Source organism: Herpailurus yagouaroundi, unplaced genomic scaffold (assembly GCF_014898765.1).
Source record: "Herpailurus yagouaroundi ecotype Mexico unplaced genomic scaffold, PumYag 184, whole genome shotgun sequence".
In the NCBI taxonomy this organism is placed as follows: Eukaryota; Metazoa; Chordata; class Mammalia; order Carnivora; family Felidae; genus Herpailurus; species Herpailurus yagouaroundi.
Genome location: NW_024412415.1, coordinates 11,385,945 through 11,407,923, shown reverse-complemented (window position 1 = coordinate 11,407,923; position 21,979 = coordinate 11,385,945). Strand labels below are relative to the sequence as shown.

At 46.4% G+C, this 21,979-nt stretch overlaps 1 protein-coding gene across 1 annotated transcript in view; it reads right to left on the bottom strand.

The window, feature by feature from the left end:
• Positions 1–6,906: 6,906 nt before the first annotated feature.
• Positions 6,907–21,979, bottom strand: part of SORD (sorbitol dehydrogenase) — a 34,974-nt gene continuing 19,901 nt past the window's right edge. The window contains exons 4-9 of the mRNA XM_040492562.1: positions 21,153–21,312; positions 17,335–17,453; positions 13,911–13,976; positions 12,710–12,885; positions 9,215–9,336; positions 6,907–8,322 (exon numbers count right to left, since the gene is read on the bottom strand). Of these exons, the coding sequence (XP_040348496.1) occupies positions 8,157–8,322; positions 9,215–9,336; positions 12,710–12,885; positions 13,911–13,976; positions 17,335–17,453; positions 21,153–21,312 (809 nt within the window). The 3' untranslated portion in view covers positions 6,907–8,156. The remainder of the gene's footprint in view (positions 8,323–9,214; positions 9,337–12,709; positions 12,886–13,910; positions 13,977–17,334; positions 17,454–21,152; positions 21,313–21,979) is intronic.

Below are 21,979 nucleotides of genomic sequence, written 5' to 3'. Positions count from 1 at the left end.
ATGGAATATGGTGATTAAAAATAATGATGTGTTTAATTATTGACATAAAAAGGAATTTAACAATCTGTCAAATGAACATGCTTTATTAAATGAAAACAAATGTTAAAACAGTACGTAGAGGACAAATGACCCAGTTTCTTGAACATAATAGTGACATTTAGGGGCGCCTGAGTGGCTCAGTTGGTTAAGTGTCTGACTCTTGATTTTTGTTCAGGTAATGATCTCAGGAACCATGAGATGGAGCCCCGCATGGGGCCCTGCGCTGACAGTATGGAGCCTCCTTGGGATTCTCTCTCTCCCTCTTTCTTTACCCCTCCTCTGCTTGTGTGCACATGCATACACACTCTCTCTCTCTCTCTCTCTCTGTCTCTCTGTCTCTCAAAATAAATAAATAAACATTTAAAAAGTGACATTTAAACAAAATGGAGGGGACCTATAATAGATTAAAAGAAACTTAAGGGGGCACTTGGGTGGCTCAGTCAGTTGGGTAACCAACTTTGGCTCAGGTCATGATCTCACAGTGAGTTTGTGAGTTCAAGCCCCACTTTGGGCTCACTGCTGTCAGCCTGATCCACTTCGGATCCTCTGTCCCTCCCTCTCTACCCCTCCCCCACTTGCATGCTCCCAAAAATACATAAATACTTAAAAAAAATTAAGAGACATTAACCACATGTGTTTGGATCCTAGTTCAAGAAAATGACGTGAAAAAAGTCATTTTTCTTTTAGATAATTAGGGAAAGTTGCTCTTGGATTGATGGAGTGTTGGATGGTATAAAGCAATTACTGTTAATTCATCAATTACTGTTACTCATCAATGAGAATTGTGATTGTTTTTGTTTTGTTGTTTTTCCATTTCATTAGATTTATTTGTTCATTTTGTATTTATTTTTTTCAAATTTTTTTTATATTCTAGTTAGCATACAGTGCAATATTGGGTTCAGGAGTAAAATTCAGTGATTCATCACTTACATGTAACACCCAGTACTCATCCTAAGTGCCCTCCTTAGTACCTATCACCCATATAGTCCATGCCCTGCCCACCTCCCTCCATTAACCCTGTTTTTTTGTTGTTGTTAAGAGGGAGTTATGGGCATGCCTGGGTGGCTCAGTCGGTTAAGCGCCCGACTTCGGCTCAGGGCATGATGTTGTGGTTCGTGGGTTTGAGCCCCACGTCGGGTTCTGTGCTGACAGCTCAGAGCCTGGAGCCTGTTTAGGATTCTGTGTCTCCCTCTCTCTCTGTCCTTACCCTGCTTACACTCTCTCTGTCTCTCAAAAATGAATAAATGTTAAAAAAAAAAAAAAAGAGGGAATTGTGATTGTTAAATAAAGTGCTAATCTGTTATGGGGGAAAATGGGGGAGGAAAGTAGGTAAAGTACATTCCCATTTCTGATTATAAATGCACGTGCATGCTTTATATGTATAGAGCCACACAGAGGAAAGCTGGAAGGAAGTTCTCCAACTTATTAGTATCCTTGGAGAACAGATTATGCTGATTTTCTCTTCTTTTTACTTATCTGCTTTTACTTTCTTAACAATGCAAACCTGTGTGATAAGGAAAAGTACAGATACCATTATCTCCTGGTGACAAGGGCTCTGCCAAGCAACTGAACAGTTGAGCCACTTGGGATGCCTGCAGGGAGGAGGTGCAGAGGCAGGTCTGTGGGAGAGGCCTCCAGGACCAGGGAGCTGGTGGCCGGTACACAGAGAGCCTGTGAGGTCTGGGCAGGGCACATGTGGCTTTAGCACCTCCTGAAGGCTGGAGCTGGTCCCAAGGGAGCTGCATCCTGACTGTGCCTCCGTGGTGCTGTGCCCAGAATAGGCCCACTTTTGGCCCAGGCCCACCTTCTTCCCAGAGCTCCCTCCTCACTCTGGATGGATTGCTGGGGTCCCCCATCCATCTATCCCCCACTGCTAGGCTGTGTTTCTGCCTCCAGTCCTATGCAGAGCACAGAAAGGCCAATCATTGACCACCAGCAGGGAAGTCAGTGATGGAGCCAGACCTCCCAGGGCCCAACTCTGGGCTACACAGTCCCCTTCAGGACTATACATGGGAGCCTGAGGCCAAGCAACAGGACAAGGTGATGGCCAGGATGTAGGTGTTTCCACAGGCAGCTTCCTCACCCCCAGCTTCCTCTTACCTCCCCTCCCTCAGGCGACTTCCTCACACACACAGATGCATACACAGGACTGGCACTGAAACCCAAGAAGGCCCCTCACACCTCCACCTCAAGGACCACCCCACTAGGTGTCCTCTTTCCTCAGGGCCTTGGGATGATGGGAACCCTGTATAATATCATAACTAAACTGATAGGAGTTCACTCCTTGATAAGTCGTAGATAGAAATGCCAGGTGAATTGTTGCACAATGTAATATTTATTTGCAGCAAATAAGGAACTTAAGGGGAATAACTTCCAAAGCCGTAACTCCCCAAGCAAGGGTGGATGAATTCCTTTTATTTATGGTTAGGATGAATATTTTAAAAGGGGGTCTTTGTCCATCATACGTAGAGACAGGCATAAGGTTGTACATGTGCCTTAAGAAACATGCCTATGGCACAAAAACAGACACATAGACCAATGGAATAGAATAGAAACCCCAGAACTAGACCCACAAACGTATGGCCAACTCATCTTTGACAAAGCAGGAAAGAACATCCAATGGAAAAAAGACAGTCTCTTTAACAAATGGTGCTGGGAGAACTGGACAGCAACATGCAGAAGGTTGAAACTAGACCACTTTCTCACACCATTCACAAAAATAAACTCAAAATGGATAAAGGACCTGAATGTGAGACAGGAAACCATCAAAACCCTAGAGGAGAAAGCAGGAAAAGACCTCTCTGACCTCAGCCGTAGCAGTCTCTTACTCGACACATCCCCAAAGGCAAGGGAATTAAAAGCAAAAGTGAATTACTGGGACCTTATGAAGATAAAAAGCTTCTGCACAGCAAAGGAAACAACCAACAAAACTAAAAGGCAACCAACGGAATGGGAAAAGATATTTGCAAATGACATATCGGACAAAGGGCTAGTATCCAAAATCTATAAAGAGCTCACCAAACTCCACACCCGAAAAGCAAATAACCCAGTGAAGAAATGGGCAGAAAACATGAATAGACACTTCTCTAAAGAAGACATCCGGATGGCCAACAGGCACATGAAAAGATGTTCAGCGTCGCTCCTTATCAGGGAAATACAAATCAAAACCACACTCAGGTATCACCTCACGCCAGTCAGAGTGGCCAAAATGAACAAATCAGGAGACTATAGATGCTGGAGAGGATGTGGAGAAACGGGAACCCTCTTGCACTGTTGGTGGGAATGCAAATTGGTGCAGCCGCTCTGGAAAGCAGTGTGGAGGTTCCTCAGAAAATTAAAAATAGACCTACCCTATGACCCAGCAATAGCACTGCTAGGAATTTATCCAAGGGACACAGGAGTACTGATGCATAGGGGCACTTGTACCCCAATGTTCATAGCAGCACTCTCAACAATAGCCAAATTATGGAAAGAGCCTAAATGTCCATCAACTGATGAATGGATAAAGAAATTGTGGTTTATATACACTATGGAATACTACGTGGCAATGAGAAAAAATGAACTATGGCCTTTTGTAGGAACGTGGATGGAACTGGAGAGTGTGATGCTAAGTGAAATAAGCCATACAGAGAAAGACAGATACCATATGGTTTCACTCTTATGTGGATCCTGAGAAACTTAACAGGAACCCATGGGGGAGGGGAAGGAAAAAAAAAAAAAAAAGAGGTTAGAGTGGGAGAGAGCCAAAGCATAAGAGACTGTTGAGAACTGAGAGCAAACTGAGGGTTGATGGGGGGTGGGAGGGAGGAGAGGGTGGGTGATGGGTATTGAGGAGGGCACCTTTTGGGATGAGCACTGGGTGTTGTATGGAAACCAATTTGACAATAAATTTCATATATAAATAAAAAAAAAAATAAAGCATCCTGGTTGGTTTGGGGACAATTCTTAAAATAGTGAGTTGAATTGAAATAACATTTCTCTTTCAGAAAAAAAAAAAAAAGAAAGAAAGAAACATGCCTATACACATATTGTATGTTATGTAAAGGAGGAGTGAGGTAAAGGTGATTGCCAGTCATTCCAGAGGTCACTCCATGGTTCATTTGTGCAGGCTCGAGTGGGGGCTTTAGCTGAAACTGGTCTGTGTGGTCTGGGCTGGCTGGGTCTTATCAGGGCAGTCTTTATTGCTTGAGTAGTTTTGGCTTCCGTTATAGGATGCTACGGTCTTTTGGCAAAGTTGAGAGATAAACTGGAAAGAGCTTAAGGGAAAATGTAGGACAAAGGTCAGTGAGTACAAGCAGGTGGGCCATAAAGATTAGGTCTATGGTGACAATATCAGTGATGATAGAGGCCTTGAGGTCGTCTGGCCCACTCCTCTATTAAAAAGGGAGGAAACCCAGACTCGGATTAGGGAACTGACTGGGAAAATCGCAGTGAGTTTGTGATGCGTTCAGGATTAGAAAGTGTTGTAGTGTTCCCACACCTAGTGTTGTATGGGAAGTGTTGAATCACGATATTGTACACCTGAAGTTACTATTACACTGTATGCTAAGTAACTGTAATTTAAATAAAAACTAAAAATTAAAAAAAAAGAGGGGCGCCTGGGTGGCGCAGTCAGTTAAGCGTCCGACTTCAGCCAGGTCACGATCTCGCGGTCCGTGAGTTCGAGCCCCGCGTCAGGCTCTGGGCTGATGGCTCAGAGCCTGAAGCCTGTTTCCGATTCTGTGTCTCCCTCTCTCTCTGCCCCTCCCCCGTTCATGCTCTCTCTCTCTCTGTCCCAAAAATAAAAACGTTGAAAAAAAAATTTTTTTTAATTTAAAAAAAAAGAGAGAAAGTACCCAGGAATCCTGGCATCAAACCCTTTACGAAGTGCTGTCTCTCGTAGGCTTGATGGGTCCAAGACCCTGAAGACAGAGGCTACTCCCCAATCCCACCACCCCCACCGACGATTAAGATCCACCAAGCAATCTCTCGGCAGGAACACCATCAGGCACCTGGAGAAGGAGCTCAGTGCCTGACTCCACCAGGGTTTTACAAGAGGGGTTCTGAGAGTGGGGGTCAGAGACAGTTGGAGCACAGCTTGCAGCTGCGACAAGGCAGCCACTGCACCAGAGAACACATGCTGCTGTTTGAAGGTACTTCCTGCAGATGAGCTCCAAGCCAAGCCACTTCCTTGCCACCCTTTCCTCATGCTGCTCCTCTCTGAACTCTCTGGGATTTGGCTATGTGAGTTGGGGTAGGGGCGGTAGAGATTTGCCTGCTACCTGGGGATGTGGGTCCCTTAGTGGGCCTTCTGTATTCCAAGCTAGGCTGAGATCATGGACAGAGGACAGTTCTGGGAAAACAAATACCTAATAAATCCTATTTGCTTCCAACACTTTGAATTTCTGGTCCAAGCGATTTCCCCACATGCCCCCACTGCTCTCCTAAAGGGAGAAAAATAGGAGCCAAGAAGGAAGAGGCAGGACTGTGTACAGAGAAGTGAGCCTGGGGTGGCTTGAGAACCAGGGATTGGCGGTCCAGAAGTGACTCCACATTAACATACAGTGACTTCACTGTAGCCAAAGGTGGATGTCAAGAGAAGTTGCTGGAGCTGTGTCCACTTTTCTCCTTTAGGGCCCATGGGCTAGCCTCCCCCTTCCACCCTCCAGCCTGCCTTCAGGGTCCTTCTTCACAGCTCTCCACCCACACACCCCACCCTAGTGTTGGGAGTGCCAGCTGGGTGGGGTCCTCTGTTGATTGAAAGCCAACAAGGTGCCAGGCACTAGTGAGCACAGAGGCCGACGGGGCCATATTCCTGGTTCCGGGACTGATTCACTGAGTTAATCAATATTTATTGAGCACTAAGTGGAGACGGCTGAAGAATCAATGCCTGGGCTTCCTGCAATTCCTTCCAAATGGCAGTGGGGAACATTTCAACAAGGCCGCAGAGGTGAGGGAGCCAGGCACAGCTCAGTAATACCAGCTTGGGCCCTCTCACCACCCAGAGGACTCACTGAGTGGGCAGCCCACCCACAGCCCCTCCTCTCCTATCACCCTCGCTGCCCCTGCTTGGGAGCTGTGAAACTGTCTACTGGCTTAAGAGCAGTGAGGGGATTTGGCAATGGGAAGTATTGTCTGAACGGCCACTTTCCCTCAGGTCATTCACTTCATCACTGCCCTGGTGGCAGCAGCACGAAGCCCAGCCAACACACCAAGCAATGCTGGACTTAGAAGATCCAGCCAAATCACAATTGTGAGATAGGTCACCCATGCCTTTGTCCTTGGTAGCCCCACCTTCCCAGGGTCCCCTCTGTAGCTCCTAAGTCCTTCTCAGTTTCAGAGGTCCTTTCCCTCCAATAAACCACAATCAAAGGAAAAGTGGCTACTGGTGAATTTAACAGTGAACCCACCTCCCTCAGGAGCATTTCTGTTGGAAGCCTTCCATCTAGAAGGGGAAGGCCTTCTCATTCCTCATTCAAGGAACTCTGGGCACCAGAGCTAGAAGGAGTTAAGAGGAGGCAGCTGGCAAGTCTGCCCCTGGAGCTAAGCGGAACACAGAGAAGAAAGTACAAGTGGGCTCTGTGGCTGCTGAGTGTGCACAGAAGTCTCAAGACTCGCCCCCTTCCTCCAGAGAGAACATGAGACAGGAAAAGCAGTGGGTGACCTTGAGCAAATTCCTTGATGTCTCTATTTCCTTAGCTGTAAAATAATCTGACGTATCTGGCTTGCTGTGAGGATTAGAGATCATGAACATAAATTTCCAAGTTAATGAAATTATATTTGATGCAGAAAATGTGTCGCTTTCAAAAATCCTGGGTCCTTCCCTTTGTTAAATGGGTAGCCAGAGTCCATTCCTCCCTACAAAGGGGCACAAACAGGTGGCAGCAGTCAGGTACCACAAGCACAATTTATTACCCAAAGCAGTTTGAGGAATTCCAAGCAGCGATCATGGCCTGCCCCAGTCACAAGAAAGCCAGCACCTCTTCAAACTCACCCTCCATTCCCAGCTGAAGGGAAGGATTAAAAGGCTGCAGCCCAAGTTAGGTCACAGCTACAATATCCTCATTCCTGACCAATAGTCTCAAAGTCACAAATGGGCAAAAAGTGATTTGGACACAAATCTTACACAAGAAAACCCCATGATCAAAACAAGATCGGAGAGATCGTTCAAACAGAAAGATACCAAGAGCTTTATTTAACAGGCTGTGAGGAGGAAGGCTTTCTGTTTATAATTACCAGAATTAAATGGAATTGTCTATCATCAGTGAATGTGAAAGGAATGCTAACCCTGTGGGGTGGGAAGACGGGTGCACTGGCCAGACACTTTGGGGGCAAATCCTGTGAGGACCCCTCCCCCGTTGTCTAGTGACAAAGGAGCCCTCAGGGACTGCCCCTGAAAGCAGACAGGTGGGGGTGGGGAGCGCTGGGAAGGTAGTTTAAGTCACAGAGAACTCTTAGGAATTCAAGAAAAGGTGATCTTTAAGCAATATTGAGAACTTGCCTGGCTCTTTTTACATTTGGAGAACGTAAGCTGGTTGGACCTTATGAGGGATTTCAGCATTGTTTTGTTTTCTTGATAGATTTAAAAATTATCCTAGATACAGGAAGGTCAGTCCCTTAAAGTCTTTTATCATCAAACCAAATAGCACTTATGTCTAGAAACACTGTGCTCTAAACTATAAAACTGCTGAGAATGCTTCATCCCAGACTCTGAGCTGAGATTTTCATGATAATCAATTTCTGGGCCAGTTAAGTCTTGATAAAGTTATTTCTTCATAACTCAGCTCCCATCCCCACCTGGCCAGTCGTGGTGGAACCAGGAACCCAATGGGCAGATTTCTTTCCTTACTCAACTCAGGCGCTCCAGGAAGAAGGGGAGTTCCCAGTACCTGCACCAGACTCTGCTCTACTTGCTGAACTTTGCTCTGTATGAACAGGTCATTCTGGCTGCAAATTCCCCCAGACTGTCCCTACTTGTGTTTTTAAGGCACACCAATTCCTCCATGTAAGGCTTTCTGCTTATAATGAATTGTTTTCATTACTCAAAAGAAACTTCTGTATTCAAAGCCCATCCCTGCCTGGAGATACTGGGGGGTGGGGGGTGGGGCGGAAATGGTGAGGGCAGAGCCCAATTAATATTAGGGATTCTGGTCATTGGGGTCACACTTAAGCATGACTTTCAACCCCAATCCCTTTCTGGATGTTTCAAAGGCTTCCAGAGCTTTCTCCAGAGGAAACCTATGGGTGACTAAGGGCTTTACATTCACAGACTTGGATGCAAGCATTGAAATTGCCATCGGCCACCTGTAAAAAGATCACAAGTGTTACATTCAACCTGCAGGAGGAAAGAACTAGGTCCCCAAACTACCAAGCACAAGATCAGCTTGGCCATTTTTATTTATAGCACTGTGGTCCTGGCGAGTCTATTCTACAGCCCAACGATGGTGGAAATGATCTTATGATTACAACTTGGGAATCCAGAGTCTGTTCCCAAATGCTTCCACCCCTCTGCAATGTCTGTCACAAAGCTTAGAATTCCTTTGGCATAAGGCATAAGGCATACGGAGGCCACTGTGAAAAGGCAGATTAGCCTCAGAGAAGGAGCTCATGATAACCCAGCCACACCCCTTTGCAGCTTGGCTTGGCAGAGTTCATCAGAAAAGAGCACTCTGCTGAAGGAATGGTCATAGACGGCCATAGACAGACGCTGGTAGGGAAGGTGGTCCTGGGAAAGTTCCCCAGATGGGGAGAGGGCAGAACCACAGAACATGAGGTGGGGTGAACTAAGACCCTCTCACTTCCCAGGGTGGGCCCTGGGGCTCTGGGGTGGAAACCAAGGGGCTTGAGTTCTTGCTGTTCTGTTGTCCCCTTTCTCTCCTTCTTCCCTTTAAAAGAGGACAATGAAGATGTGGCCACTTGAGGAAATGGAAAAGAGAGGGCCTGGGTGATAAGGGGCAGACATCCAAGAAGACCATGCTTCAAGATCCCCCTCCCTGCCTCCCGCTGTCCATCCTTCCCTCCGCCATCTCTGCCCTCTTATTTGATGCTCTGTCTTTGGATCCCTACCATGTTGCATGGCTGTCAGTGTGGTAAGGAAAAGCCCTTCATGACTAAACAAGAGAGGATCCTGTTTCCAGAGGCCCTGCTCGGGTCTTGCTGGCCCTTCACTACCCTGGCTCACCCACAACATACTCACGTGTTGCAATATCGAAACACGCCCTTGATATCCACCTCCCGGGTGGCTGCGTGCACGAGGGGCACAGTGGTCATCTCAGAGCCCAGTCCTACGAGCACCAGGGTCCCACCAGAACGAGTGGCCTGAAGAGGAGATAAGACCAAGAAAACTCAGAAGATCAGAAAATGCAGACTTCTCGCACAAATAAATATCTGTTTGCATCAGGTGAGTACCCAAATGTTCCAGAGAATATGATTCTTTCTATACTGGTGAACTCTTCCATATGTTGACCATACTTAACAGAGCAGCAGAGTTATCTTCTGTGAAGATCCAGAGGAGGACCAGGTACACTGGGAGCACCCTCGGCTGTCTACAGCCTCCTAGGAAATAGCCAAGTTCTCCAGACCTCAGTGAGAAATCTCCCCTACCAACAGTTAACCTTCAGGCCCTGAGCATCTTTCAAAGCTTTACTAATTCAGTACCAGATATTGGTTCAGGTACATCCTCATCTCAGCACCTGCCCCTCCTCCAGAATGTCAACCCCATAAAAGACAGCACTTTGGTCAAACCTCTAAGGAAGCACCCTCTTGGTGATAAAACTACCCAGCACATACAAACGGGGAGGGCCATTAGAATTCTCTGGCTTAAAGACTGCCTTACACACACAGGCTGGCTGGCATTTAGAAATATTTTTGTTCCAGAGACATTCATCCCAACAGTATCAGCCACAATAGGTTTTGTCTTCCTTGAACACCTATCTGCCTTATCAGTTTCCCTCCTTAGAATGGGCCAGAGAATGAAATTTCTCCTGACAATCTCCACTCATTCCACTGATTCCACATGAGTGTTGTGCCTTCACCAGAGATTTTTGGGGATCACTGTGGTCAGTATTGTGAGAGATGGAAAAATAGTTCATTTTCATTATAGTTGGGAGCAGCTAGCACTTACTGGGACCAGTCTAACCAGTGGAGCTGCAAAAAGCCACACATCACAGCCTATGGGGGGAAGGAAATGCCATGAAGAGAAGCCTGCAGAATGGGGGTGACTTTGGACTTTGCACTTTTGAGCTATGGGACCCTCTCAAGCAGCTTCCTCGTGTATACGATCAGGATGATGCCTCCCCAGTGGGGCTGTTAGGATAAAAATCACAGTCCTCGGCACTAGGATGGGCTCATCGTTCAGCATGTTTTCTGTTCTTATTGAAGCACAGGGTCACTTACAAACCACTGTGACTTATGACCACTGTCAGTTAGGAAAGGCGCTCTCACCACTGGAAAATGTTGCTGTCACCCCTGGAAAAGGTGGGGTGGGGTGGGAGATGAGGTCAAAGTTGTGAGTGAGCCACAGAAAACTTTTTTGAGTGATACATTGTTTAGAAAAACTGTTTCCCGGGGCGCCTGGGTGGCGCAGTCGGGTAAGCGTCCGACTTCAGCCAGGTCACGATCTCGCGGTCTGTGAGTTCGAGCCCCGCGTCGGGCTCTGGGCTGATGGCTCAGAGCCTGGAACCTGTTTCCGATTCTGTGTCTCCCTCTCTCTCTGCCCCTCCCCCGTTCATGCTCTGTCTCTCTCTGTCCCAAAAATAAATAAACGTTGAAAAAAAAATTTTTTTAAAAAAAAAAAAAAGAAAAACTGTTTCCCCATCAGTATTTCCTCTCTACCTAGTGAGAAGGAGGAATACTACCAAGCTGGCCATCCCAAGCTGCCAGGAGGCCAGCTATTTGCAGACCACAGGCAAAGGAATGCTTGGACTACCTGACTATTGTTTTGTGGGTGGGACCTCTGCACCAAGATGACATGAACTCTACCCTAAGCATTTGCCATGCTTCTTCCCAGACATTTTCTAGTCACAAACCTGCCAGGAAAGTGACTCTCAGGTGTGTCCATATAAAATGCCTCCACCTAACCTGCCTGTTGGTGGGGTGGCCTGCAGCACCCTATAGCATCTGTCATGCATAATGGCTCTATTCCCCACTCGGGAGAGGTACTGGCTTCAGGCCCAGCTGCCTCAGATAGCCTAGCAACCGGGCCCCCAACGTCAACAGCTGGAGATAGATGTCAACTGTTCCCAATGTTCTCCAGGCAGGGGAGAAGAAGAGTCTCGCATTACGAAGCCATGGCTTTTACTGCCTTCCTCTGGAGTGGGGGTCACTGACTGCCAACAACTTCAAGAGGGACACACCTTATTCATCATAGCCCTCAAAGTGCCCAGCACAAAGCCGGAATGCAGCAGGAACCCAAGACAAGTCACTGGTTGACTAATCACACACAGACCGAAAGGTTTCTCTTTGCCCCTTCCCACATGGCAACGGTCATCTCTGACAGTGGAGCAGAGGGTGGGGCGGCTCCAGCTGGAACTTAGGACAAAGAAAAAGTGGCACCTGTTCCTCCCCGCCCTCCCAACACTTCCTCAGCCCCTGATGCCATGGGTATTCAGGTAGGAAAATAGGTAGGCAGCTCTGCCATCCCCAGAATGTCTTGCAGGTGCAAAGTGCCCTTACGCATGACCCAGCTGTGACTCAGAAGGAAGGAGGAAGCCTGTACTGCCGAGAGGAAGCAATGTGGGATGCAGGGGCTTGTGTGCTCAGTGCTGGAGGCTGCTGCCACCACCCTCCTCAGCCCAGTCCCTCCCATGCCAGCATGGTTGCCCTCTGGCTCCTGGTCCCCTTCTTCCCTTTTCTCCTAAGCAGTGGACAGAGTAAGAAAAACTCAGGCACTGGGGCAGTGTGTTCAAGGCAAGTCACCAGGCCTCTTGTGGTAAAATGTAGGCAGTGATAACTAATCTTCACGGCTATTGGGCAGATCTGGCATCACATTTATAAAGTACCCAGCAGAAGATGCAGCACATGGTGAGGCTGAAGCCTAGAAGGTATTCTTTCTCCCCTCTTTTCCTCATACTTGGTATCAATGCCATTCCCCACCCCCATTCCACCAACTTCCCATAAACTACTGGGGGGTTGCTGAGGTGCAAATCAGGTGTTGGCAGCTACCTGTTGCCAGGTCTGGGACAGAAGAGTAGTGGCCAACTGTGACCCTAAAAATCACCACACCTTTGTGACTAACTAAATGAATGGCTCTCACTTTGTATCAATGACTCAAAGACTGCAGTTTTCCTCAATTAAAGATAGGGATTTCCCACACACGACTAAGGCATGGTTCCCTCTTCCTTCTGTTATCTTTTTACCAATAGCACTGCTTTTATGACCACAGATATGATCATGATAGCAACCCCATTTTAAAGGGGTGTGTCTCTTAACATTTTTCAAGGCCCATATATGCCTGTTACCTTGTTTAGACTTTACACCGACCTAATAAGGGTACTAGACAAGTGAGATTAAAAAAAAGAAATAAGAAAAACCACCAGGGATACCTAGATTACCTAATTTTGCTTGTGTGTGTGGGGGGGGAGGTCACATAACAAGGGTGGAGACACCTGTTCCTAGCACTCCTTACTGCTACCTACCCTGCACTGATTTCCCAGAGCTGCCCACCAGCTTCAGTGACCCACATCCTACTCACATAGATGCCCGCCTGGATGGACAGCTCCACCCCCGAGCACTCGATGGTAACTTCTGGCTTGCACCCCAGCAGATCTTCCACTTTACTGGCAATTTCTTTAGGGCTCTCCTTGGATATCTGGAGGACGAAATCAGCCCCAACTTCCTTGGCTTTAGACAACCGAGTGGCAGACAGATCTAAAGTTGAACAAAAGTTTCTTTCAAACTGAGAACTGGATGGCAGATTGGAAAGAAAATGAAGATGGAGGTGTATGTTTTAGTGGTAATAAAACTCTGGTGTAGTGGGTGGTGTCACTGAGCCCAAACACTTACTCTCTATACCTTCACACTCTCCCATACACACCACACAGCTGCACACACACACACACACACACACACACACACACACACTCTCTCTCTCTCTCTCTCTCTCTCTCTCTCTCTCTCTCTCTCTCCCTTTCCCTTCCCCCATCCCTCTCACTCAGATCACTTCTCAAATATCCACTGTTTTACATCCCCACACACCCCTATACACACCACACAGCTCTACATAGCTTCCCTCTCTCTCTCTGAAGGGTACCCAGTCCTCACATATACATTCAGATACCTTCTATACACTGATACCTTCTCCACACACAAAGCACTCACTCTCCTACATCCCTACTCCCCTTATATCCACATACTCCACAATTCTATACACTCACCCACACCCACACTCCCAGATACCTTACACACACACACACACACACACACACACACACACACACACACACCTTTCTATACCCTACATGCTTCCACACCTACTGTCACAGATAAGCTCTCCTCACACATACACACATCTCTCACCCATACCACACACTGCACACACAAACACCCTCCTATAAACATATCATAGATCCCACTAACTCCACCTCACACACACACAAGCACACCTTCTTTACCTCCTGGGTTTGGTCAAATGGACCAGGGGCTAAGCCTCTTCTTAGAACTGAGTGAGCAGTAGGGGCATCTGGGGTCCACACATAAAGAGCCAGACCTTCTCCGCAGCAGCCACCCTCTGCCCCTGGGTGGGCTTTTCAACCATTGAACCCCGGGGGGAGAAAAGAGGAAGAGCCCCTTTAGAAACCCAGCACTCCAGGAAAGGAATAGTTCTCAAGCCCCTGGCCTAAACGGTAGGCCAGCTGTTTCCTCTTCAAGGAGATTGAAAAAGAAAACCTTCTTACCAGTCACCACCACTTGGGCTGCACCCATTGCCTTGGCCACGATCAAAGTGACCAGTCCAATTGGCCCTAAATAAAGCAGGAAATGGGAGATGTTTGTGAAATATTAAACATCAGCTCACCCCTTGTCCAGGCCATGGACAGGAACCATAGCTTGTGTGCACCTCTGGCATCTACCCTGGTGCCCACCACATAGTGAGGCCTTAACAACTATCTGTTGAATGCATAAGCACATGAATATATGAAGAACTGTTCTGGACATGAAATTTGCTCCTACTGCTGAGTTCCATTTAATTGTCTCAACCTCAAAGCTAGAACTTTTCCGTTTACTCTGCTTGGGGAAAATGGCAAATTAGAAGAGGGCTCGAGAAAATATATTTGTTAAGAGAATAAAATGTCTCAGAAGGCCTGGATATACTGTCCTGTTCTCTCTCTGGCTCCTACCCTCTTAGAACCCATTACATCCCCCCAAGGAGAGACACATCCTTTACAGGTGTCCTCTGAGGACCACCTTGGCTTAAGTGACCTGGCTCCATGGGCTGACCCAGCTGCTCAGGCAGCTCTAGGATGTTCAGGGACTTAAAAATCAGTCCAGAGACCACTTGCTTCCCACAGCATCTGCATGCTGGATGACACGGTTTTAGTACAAAACCAGACCCACAAAATGAGACTGTGCAGATTCTTTGAGGATTTGCTTTTTGACACTGCCTTTGAAAATAATTTTGTGAGTTTCCTCCCAAAGTCAAAACACTGGAAGATACTTGAAATGACCAACAAAGAGGTGATTAGCTAAACAAACTACAATGGGGTATTACACAACTATTAAAAATTATGTCATAACTCATTCATCCAGTGTGATGGAAAGAGGTTCATAATATATCAATTTTTTTAAAAAAGAGTAGGTAAAATAAGGCATGTTTACCATGATCTCATTTTTTTTAAATGAAAGATTCAGAGCACCTGGGTGGCTCAGTCAGTTAGGCATCCAACTTTGGCTTAGGTTTTTGAGTTTGAGACCCGCCTCGGGCTCTGTGCTGACAGCTCAAAGCCTGGAGCCCGCTTCAGATTCTATGTCTCCCTTTCTCTCTGCCCCTCTCCCACTCACACTCTGTCTCTCTCTCAAAAATAAATAAACATTAAAAAAAATTAAAAACCTGAAAAATTCTACATCAAAATATTCACAGTGGTTCTCTTTCAGGATGATAGGTGATGGGGCTATGGGTGAATTTCTGTGTGTATACCCATGTGGTATGCATGACTTCTTTTTCTATGTCAAAAAGGAATTACTTATGCAAATTAAGTATACATACACACACACACACACACACACACACACACACACACACACACACACACATATATGTCACTTGTGGGGCTCCTGGGTGGCTTAGTCAGTTAAGCATCCAACTCTTGATTTCAGCTCAGGTCATGATCTCACAGTTGTGAGACTCAGCCCCTGCATTGAGCTCTGTACTGACAGCATGGAGCCTACTTGGGATTCTCTTCCTCCCCCCTCTCTCTTTCTCTCTCATAAAAATAAATTTAAAAAAAATAAAAAGCTTCTGCACAGCAAAGAAAACCATCAACAAAATGAAAAAGGCAACCTATCAAGTAAGGGAAAACATTTGCAAATCATATATCTGATAAGGGGTTAATATCCAAAATATATAAAGAACTCATACAATCAATAGCAAAAAGCCAAGCGATCTGATTTTAAAATGGGCAGAGGATCTAAAGACATTTTCTTTATATATATACCCAAAGTGGGCCTTGAACTTACAACCCTGAGATCAAGAGTTGCATGTTCTACTGACTGAGCCAGCCAGGCACCCCTAAACAGACATTTTCCCAAAGAAGACATACAGGTGGCCAACAGGTACATGGAAAGGTGCATAACATCACTCATCATTAGGGAAATGCAAATCAAGACCACAATGAGATATCACCTCACACCTGTCAGAATGGCTACTATTAAAAAGACATGAAAAAAAATAAAAATAAAAAGACATGAAAAAAAATAAAAATAAAAAGACATGAAATAACAAGTGTTGGCAAGGATATGGAGAAAAGGGAACTCTCATGCACTGTTAGTGGGAATGTAAATTGGTATGGGCACTGTGGAAAACAGTATGGAGTTTCCTCACAAAATTAAAAATAGAACTACCAGATGATCCAGTAAGTCCACTTCTGGGTATTTAATGAAAACCACTAACTCAAAAAGATATCTGTACCCCATGTTCATTGCACCATTATTTACAACAGCCAAGATATGGAAACAACCTAAGTGTCCATCAACAGATGCATATACAAAGAAAATGTGGTTTATATGTACATAGTGGAATATTATTCAGCTGTAAAAAAAGAAATCTTGCCATTTGTGACAACATGGATGGACTTTGAGGGCATTATGCTGAGTGAAATAAATCAGACAAAGACAAATACTGTAGGATCTCACTTGCATGTGGAATCCAAACAAAAACAAAATGAAACAACAAAACTCACAAATAACAGTACGAAATGGTTTCCAGAGGGGGCATGGTGAGAGGTGAGTGAAATGAGTGAAGAGGGTCAAAAGGTACAAACCTCCAGTTGTAAAGTAAATAAATCATGGGGATATAACATACAGCATGATGATTATAGTCAATAATACCATGTTGCATATTTGACAGTTGCTAAAAGAGTAGATCTTAAAAGTTCTCATCACAAAAAATTTTTGTAACTATGTATAGTGACAGGTGTTAACTGGACTTATGGTGCTGATCATTTGGTAATACGTGCAAATATCAAATCATCATGTGTACCTGAAACTAAGGTAATGTTATATGTCAATTATGCCTAAAAGGGTGTGTGAGGAACACCAAATCACACCCACAAGGAGTATGGGCATGTTGTCTGTGTCACTAGCATTAGACACCTAGAATGGTTCAGTCTGAGGCTGCTAGGGTTTTGTTCGGGTGGCTGGAAGCAGGGGAGGAGAGAACGCAGCCAGCTGCAACCCCAATGCAAGCCGAGTGCTGGCTCATGGTGGACTGGACTCCATTCCTTCCACTGGCCATGGGCAGGACCCACCTCATTCCTGGATGGACCAGGAGACCACTTCTCTGGCATGACTTTAAGTTCAGAAAGTCACCTTTCCCTTAACTACCAAAAATATTCCCTGTCAAGTTAAAAAAATCATCCCAAATTACATTCTTTAAATGAACAAAAACAGATATATTGCCTAGGAAATAACATGAAATACTATTATGTCTGCAGATAGTTTATTTAGCAAAGTGCTGGTCACTGAGGGAATGGGACACCGTAATCCTCTTCCACCCAGAAAGATTCTAGGACCAATTCCAGCCATTGGTGGGGGAATGAGATGGGCAGAGAGATCTCCACATTACCCTTTAAGGAACTCATAACCACAGTATCATCTGTTTCTTACCAGCTCCACACACAAAGACCTTGTTCCCCAGGGTGATTCCAGCTCGCCGGCAGGCATGGATCCCCACAGACAGTGGCTCAATCAGGGCCCCTTCCTCGAAGGTGACATTGTCAGGAAGCCTAGGGTGTCATTCAACACACTCAGTTAGTCCCTCTCTGGGTAACAACAATAGCTAATATTTATTGAGCATTTGCTTATGTGCCTAGCAACATGCTGAGCAATTTACATATATTCATTCACACAAACCTTGGAAGAGTTCTAGTGTAGGCACTAATATTCTCATTTTACAGACAAAGAAACAGAGCTTTGGAGAATTAAATGACTTGTGCCAAAGGTTCAAAACTAGTGAGAGGCTCAAAGGGTTTGAAATGGAAACCAGATAGGTCTGATTCCAGAATCCATGCCACGCTGCCCTGTTCTGAAAATGGGTTTTTTTGGACAAATCACTTCAGTGAATGTGCACACATTATGTTTTCTTCAACATGTTACCCAAGAAGAGATATGTTGTGATTACCATTAATAAATGAGAAGTTCATTTAATAAGAGGTTAATATGACCACACTCCAGCATCTCGTCTGCTTCTCAAACCTATGTATATAGCCTTTCTGGTTTCACTTCAGCAAACAATCCCAACTATCAGCAGCTTTGCCAAACAGTGATTTAGAAGCTGATGTCACTCTTGTTTGCTGCCCTCCCCCTGAATTGTATGTTCCAGAAGAACCACATCTGATGGCAGCAGCTGCCTGGCTGCCCCTGGACTGGTTGTAAAGGGAAAAGGGCCTCTCTTCCAGGCAGTTGATTAAATGCTGTGTCACCTTCACCACAGGGTTCTTGGTTTTCACTTCCCAGTCCACTGGCATCCTGACCCTATTAACAACCCCCATGATGACGACAGCAAACATTTGCATAAGGCTTTACAGATTAGAGGGCTTTTTCATCCATTATCTCATTTGATCCTCACCATGACCTTGTCAGGCAGGAAGGACAGGCTTTATTTTTACCTTCATTCTACAAAAGAGGAAACTGAAGCTCAATGACATTCAGAGACTTGCCCAAGGTTACAAGGCTAATGAGTGGAAAAGCAAGACATGAACTCAGGTCTCTGGTTCCACATCCTGCCTGCCCCATATCAGCCGCCTGCTAGTACCAGCAGCAATGTGGTTCACATCTCACTTCTGCTAATTCCTCACTGTCCAGTATTTTTATTCAGGGCCCCCAAACCTCCACATGCTAGAACATGAAAATCCTCAAGTTCCAAAAAGGAAGGTGTCAGCCAAACCATGTGCTTGTTCCCATGACCTGTCACACTACTCCACAGAATAAGTAATGAGGCTTACAGTCGGCCTCTGCCTGCTGCCCCCCACCATTTCCTCCTCCCTCCCCTCTGCGTCTCTCACATTGTCTCCCCTACTTCAATCTTCTCTCCTGCTCGGATTGCCACCGTCACCCCTTCCCACCCAATGTGACCCATCAATTCTATAAAAGAGATAAAAGTTTGAAGTGAAATAATGAAGACTCCCAAACCCTCCCAAGGAATCACCAACCATACTGCCTCAGACATGCCTGCCCCTTCACATCTGGGACTTCCCCCAAGGCTTGTGTGGGCTCTGAGCTGAGGGTGGTCTTTGGTCAGGAATGGTGTGCCGCTCTTAACCTTCACTCTGATTTCCCCTTAGCAGAACACCCAGGAAAATGGGATTGAGGATGGTGAGGATAGAGGATTATTATGGTGAGATTGTTCTACTCATTAGGCAGGTGCTGCCTTAATCACCTAGACAGCCACACTAGCCACACGGGGAGGGCAGCCTGGCATGTAGGCAGAAGCACCAGGAAGAGTCCTGGGCCCAGGGCCTTTGCCACTGACCTCTGGAGAGTCTCTGGGTCCTCCTCTATGCTCCCACTAACCTGACCTTGTTCAGTGGGAGGGAAGGGGGATGAGAACACTCTAAGTTTCTTCCCAGCTCTGATCTTTCCTGACTTTATAAACATCAGAGAATAATGCAACTTGGTGGTTTTCACAATAGGGTTGAGGGAACAGCAAAAGGATAATCAAGAAGTCAAGGGGGAAGTAGGAAGATAAAAAGAAAATAAGGTGGGTAGGAAAATAAAGAGGCCGTGGCAGTATAGGAATCCTCACAAACAGAAACCAGAGAAGAGGGTGTGGGTCCAGGGCTGGTGTGGGGACGTGAGCAGAAAGCACCCTGGGAGAAAAGGAGAGGTGGGGGGTTGCACGTCCCCTAGGGGCCCTCCTCAGCCCTCCCATTAACACTGCCAACAGAATACACCCTCCCCCACCATTGTCTACAAAGGCCCACCCACCCCCATCCCCAGTGCAAGACTTCCTTTCATACCTAACCTGTACTATCCCCCAGACACAAGGCCATATCTATGACATATCATGGCACCATTCATTGAGCACCTACTATGTGCCAGGCCTCATGCTGAGTACTTGATAAACTTTTCTCATTGAATTATGTCAATAAGCTATGCATTTCACCATATTGGTGCTATTATCATCTCCATTTTACGAGCAAAGATATTGAGGTTACAAAGTTTAAGTAACTCGCTGAACGTCACACAGTTGGTTGATGGCAGAGACCAGCGGTTAGTCTTGAAATTTATCATTTTGCTTTTCTGCCTTTCATGAAAACCTCGTTTGGTGCCTTGACTTGGAAAGGGCCCAGAAAAGGGAGGATGGTCGGAAACCACTTGCTGAAAGGTAGACTCCACGCACATAACTTGCTTTCTTCTAGAGCAGTTAGATGTTGACTTAAACGCATCACGAGGTCTGGCCTCTGACTCCTCTCAAGGCTTCCAGTAGGCACTAGAACACTCAGATCTATCAGACTGCCCCTGTAATGGGCACCTGGCCCCTTTCAGACAAGCCCCATCCTGACCAACAGAGCCATAGCTGGGGCCAGGTCGGAATGGGAGGAAAACACACCTGTCAGACAGTCAGAAGGAAAGAGGCACATCAGCACCCCAGAGCTCCATGGGTGCAACACTGTGCTTCTGCGGATACCAATTCTCACCCCAAAACCATTTTGAGAGTTGGGGTAGGGCAGTGAGCACAGGACAGGAATTTAAGACTCTCAGCTGCCCCAGCTTGAGTCCTTGCTCTGCTCTGCAGTCTCTTCCTGGGTCTGCACCCTTGCACAAAACTGCAGTACTGGTGCCCACCTCACCATTATTCTTATGAAGGTTCAATAAGATGAGGCATGCAAAGCACTTATTAGTAAAAGGCCAGGCATGTGGGAATAATAATTGTGATTTCACACGCATTGCCTCATTTAATCTTTGGGTGATTAAATGAGACTGAAGCAGAGGAAGGTTAAGTCATTTCCTCAAAGTCACTCACTAGGAGAGAGTGGATCCAGGGTCCCAAAGCTCATGCCCTGGCTCCATGCCATGCCTCGTCTGTAAGCCCCAATTGTTGCTGTTACTGGGGGTCACTGCTGTAATAAGTTCTCTTTCCTGGGAGCTGCCTTGGAAACCAGTAATGGAGGACAAACCTCAGCAAGTTATCTGCAGGATGGCTGGAGAGGAGTGAGTGATTTTGGCAACAATTTTCTATTGTTGCTCTAGGAAATGGGAACTTCAGCCCAAAGACTAAAACCAAGTACTGTGAGTCAGTCTTAGCCCTAGTCAAGCTGCCTTCCCTCAATGCCCCCAGAAGGGCCTGTGGAGGGGATGCTTCGTGTCTGAAATTATAAGCTGAAAAGAACAAAGAAATGACCGCAGGAAACTAGGAGAAAGAACCCCAACCAAAAAGGAGGGGGAGAGGTCCCAGGTGGCCAGGCCAGGCCTTGGGCACTAACTTGTAGCAGAAGTCAGCGTTGTGCTTATAGAACCGGCAGAGGTTCCCGTCATCAGGGGGCGTGGCACAGAAGAAGATGGATGGCGACAGATTGTATCGGCCAATCTTGCAGAATTCATCCATTTCTCGCAGAGCACCTGGCTCGATGGCAACACGATCCCCTGGAGAGGAAAACGTGAGCAGGGGCAGAGCTGCTGTGAAGGGGCACATGCTCCTGGGGAGATGCCAGCAGGGGGCGACACCCACCTCCCCGGGATCCAGGGCCCCCTAGACAAGCTCAACCCATTAGTGCTTCCACAGAAAACTCAGGATGCTACACAGAACATGACCAGCACACTTCTCCAGACTGGTTTGGCCTGCCCTTTTACCAACCATGGAACAAGCCAATCCACCCCTCAGCTCCACAACCACTTCCCAGCTTGGGAAACACAGAACCAGTCCCATATCTAAGGCAAGCCAGGTCCAGGATTCATCTCAAACCGCTGCATGGAGTTTGCAGACATTTTTTTTTTCTTCACCTGCTTTGAAAATATGGGCCAAGGCCTTGACAAACACAGGAGCCACAATTATAGCATGCCTTATGTTCAGTCTGGTTGCATTTCGACAATAACTAGGAGTTAGGTGATCCCCAGTTTGCAGACCTGCTCAGGCAAATGACCCACAGAGGTCTCGGGCTCTGGCAGAGCAGAGAGTAGCTTCCAGGCTTGTGAACTAGTGTATGTCTCCTCTGCCTCACTATGCTTGCTTGGAAACCCAGCCCTAGAATTGGTCTTCTATCTTTTCATTATGAAAATTTTCAAACTGGGGCGCTTGGGTGGCTTTGTCGGT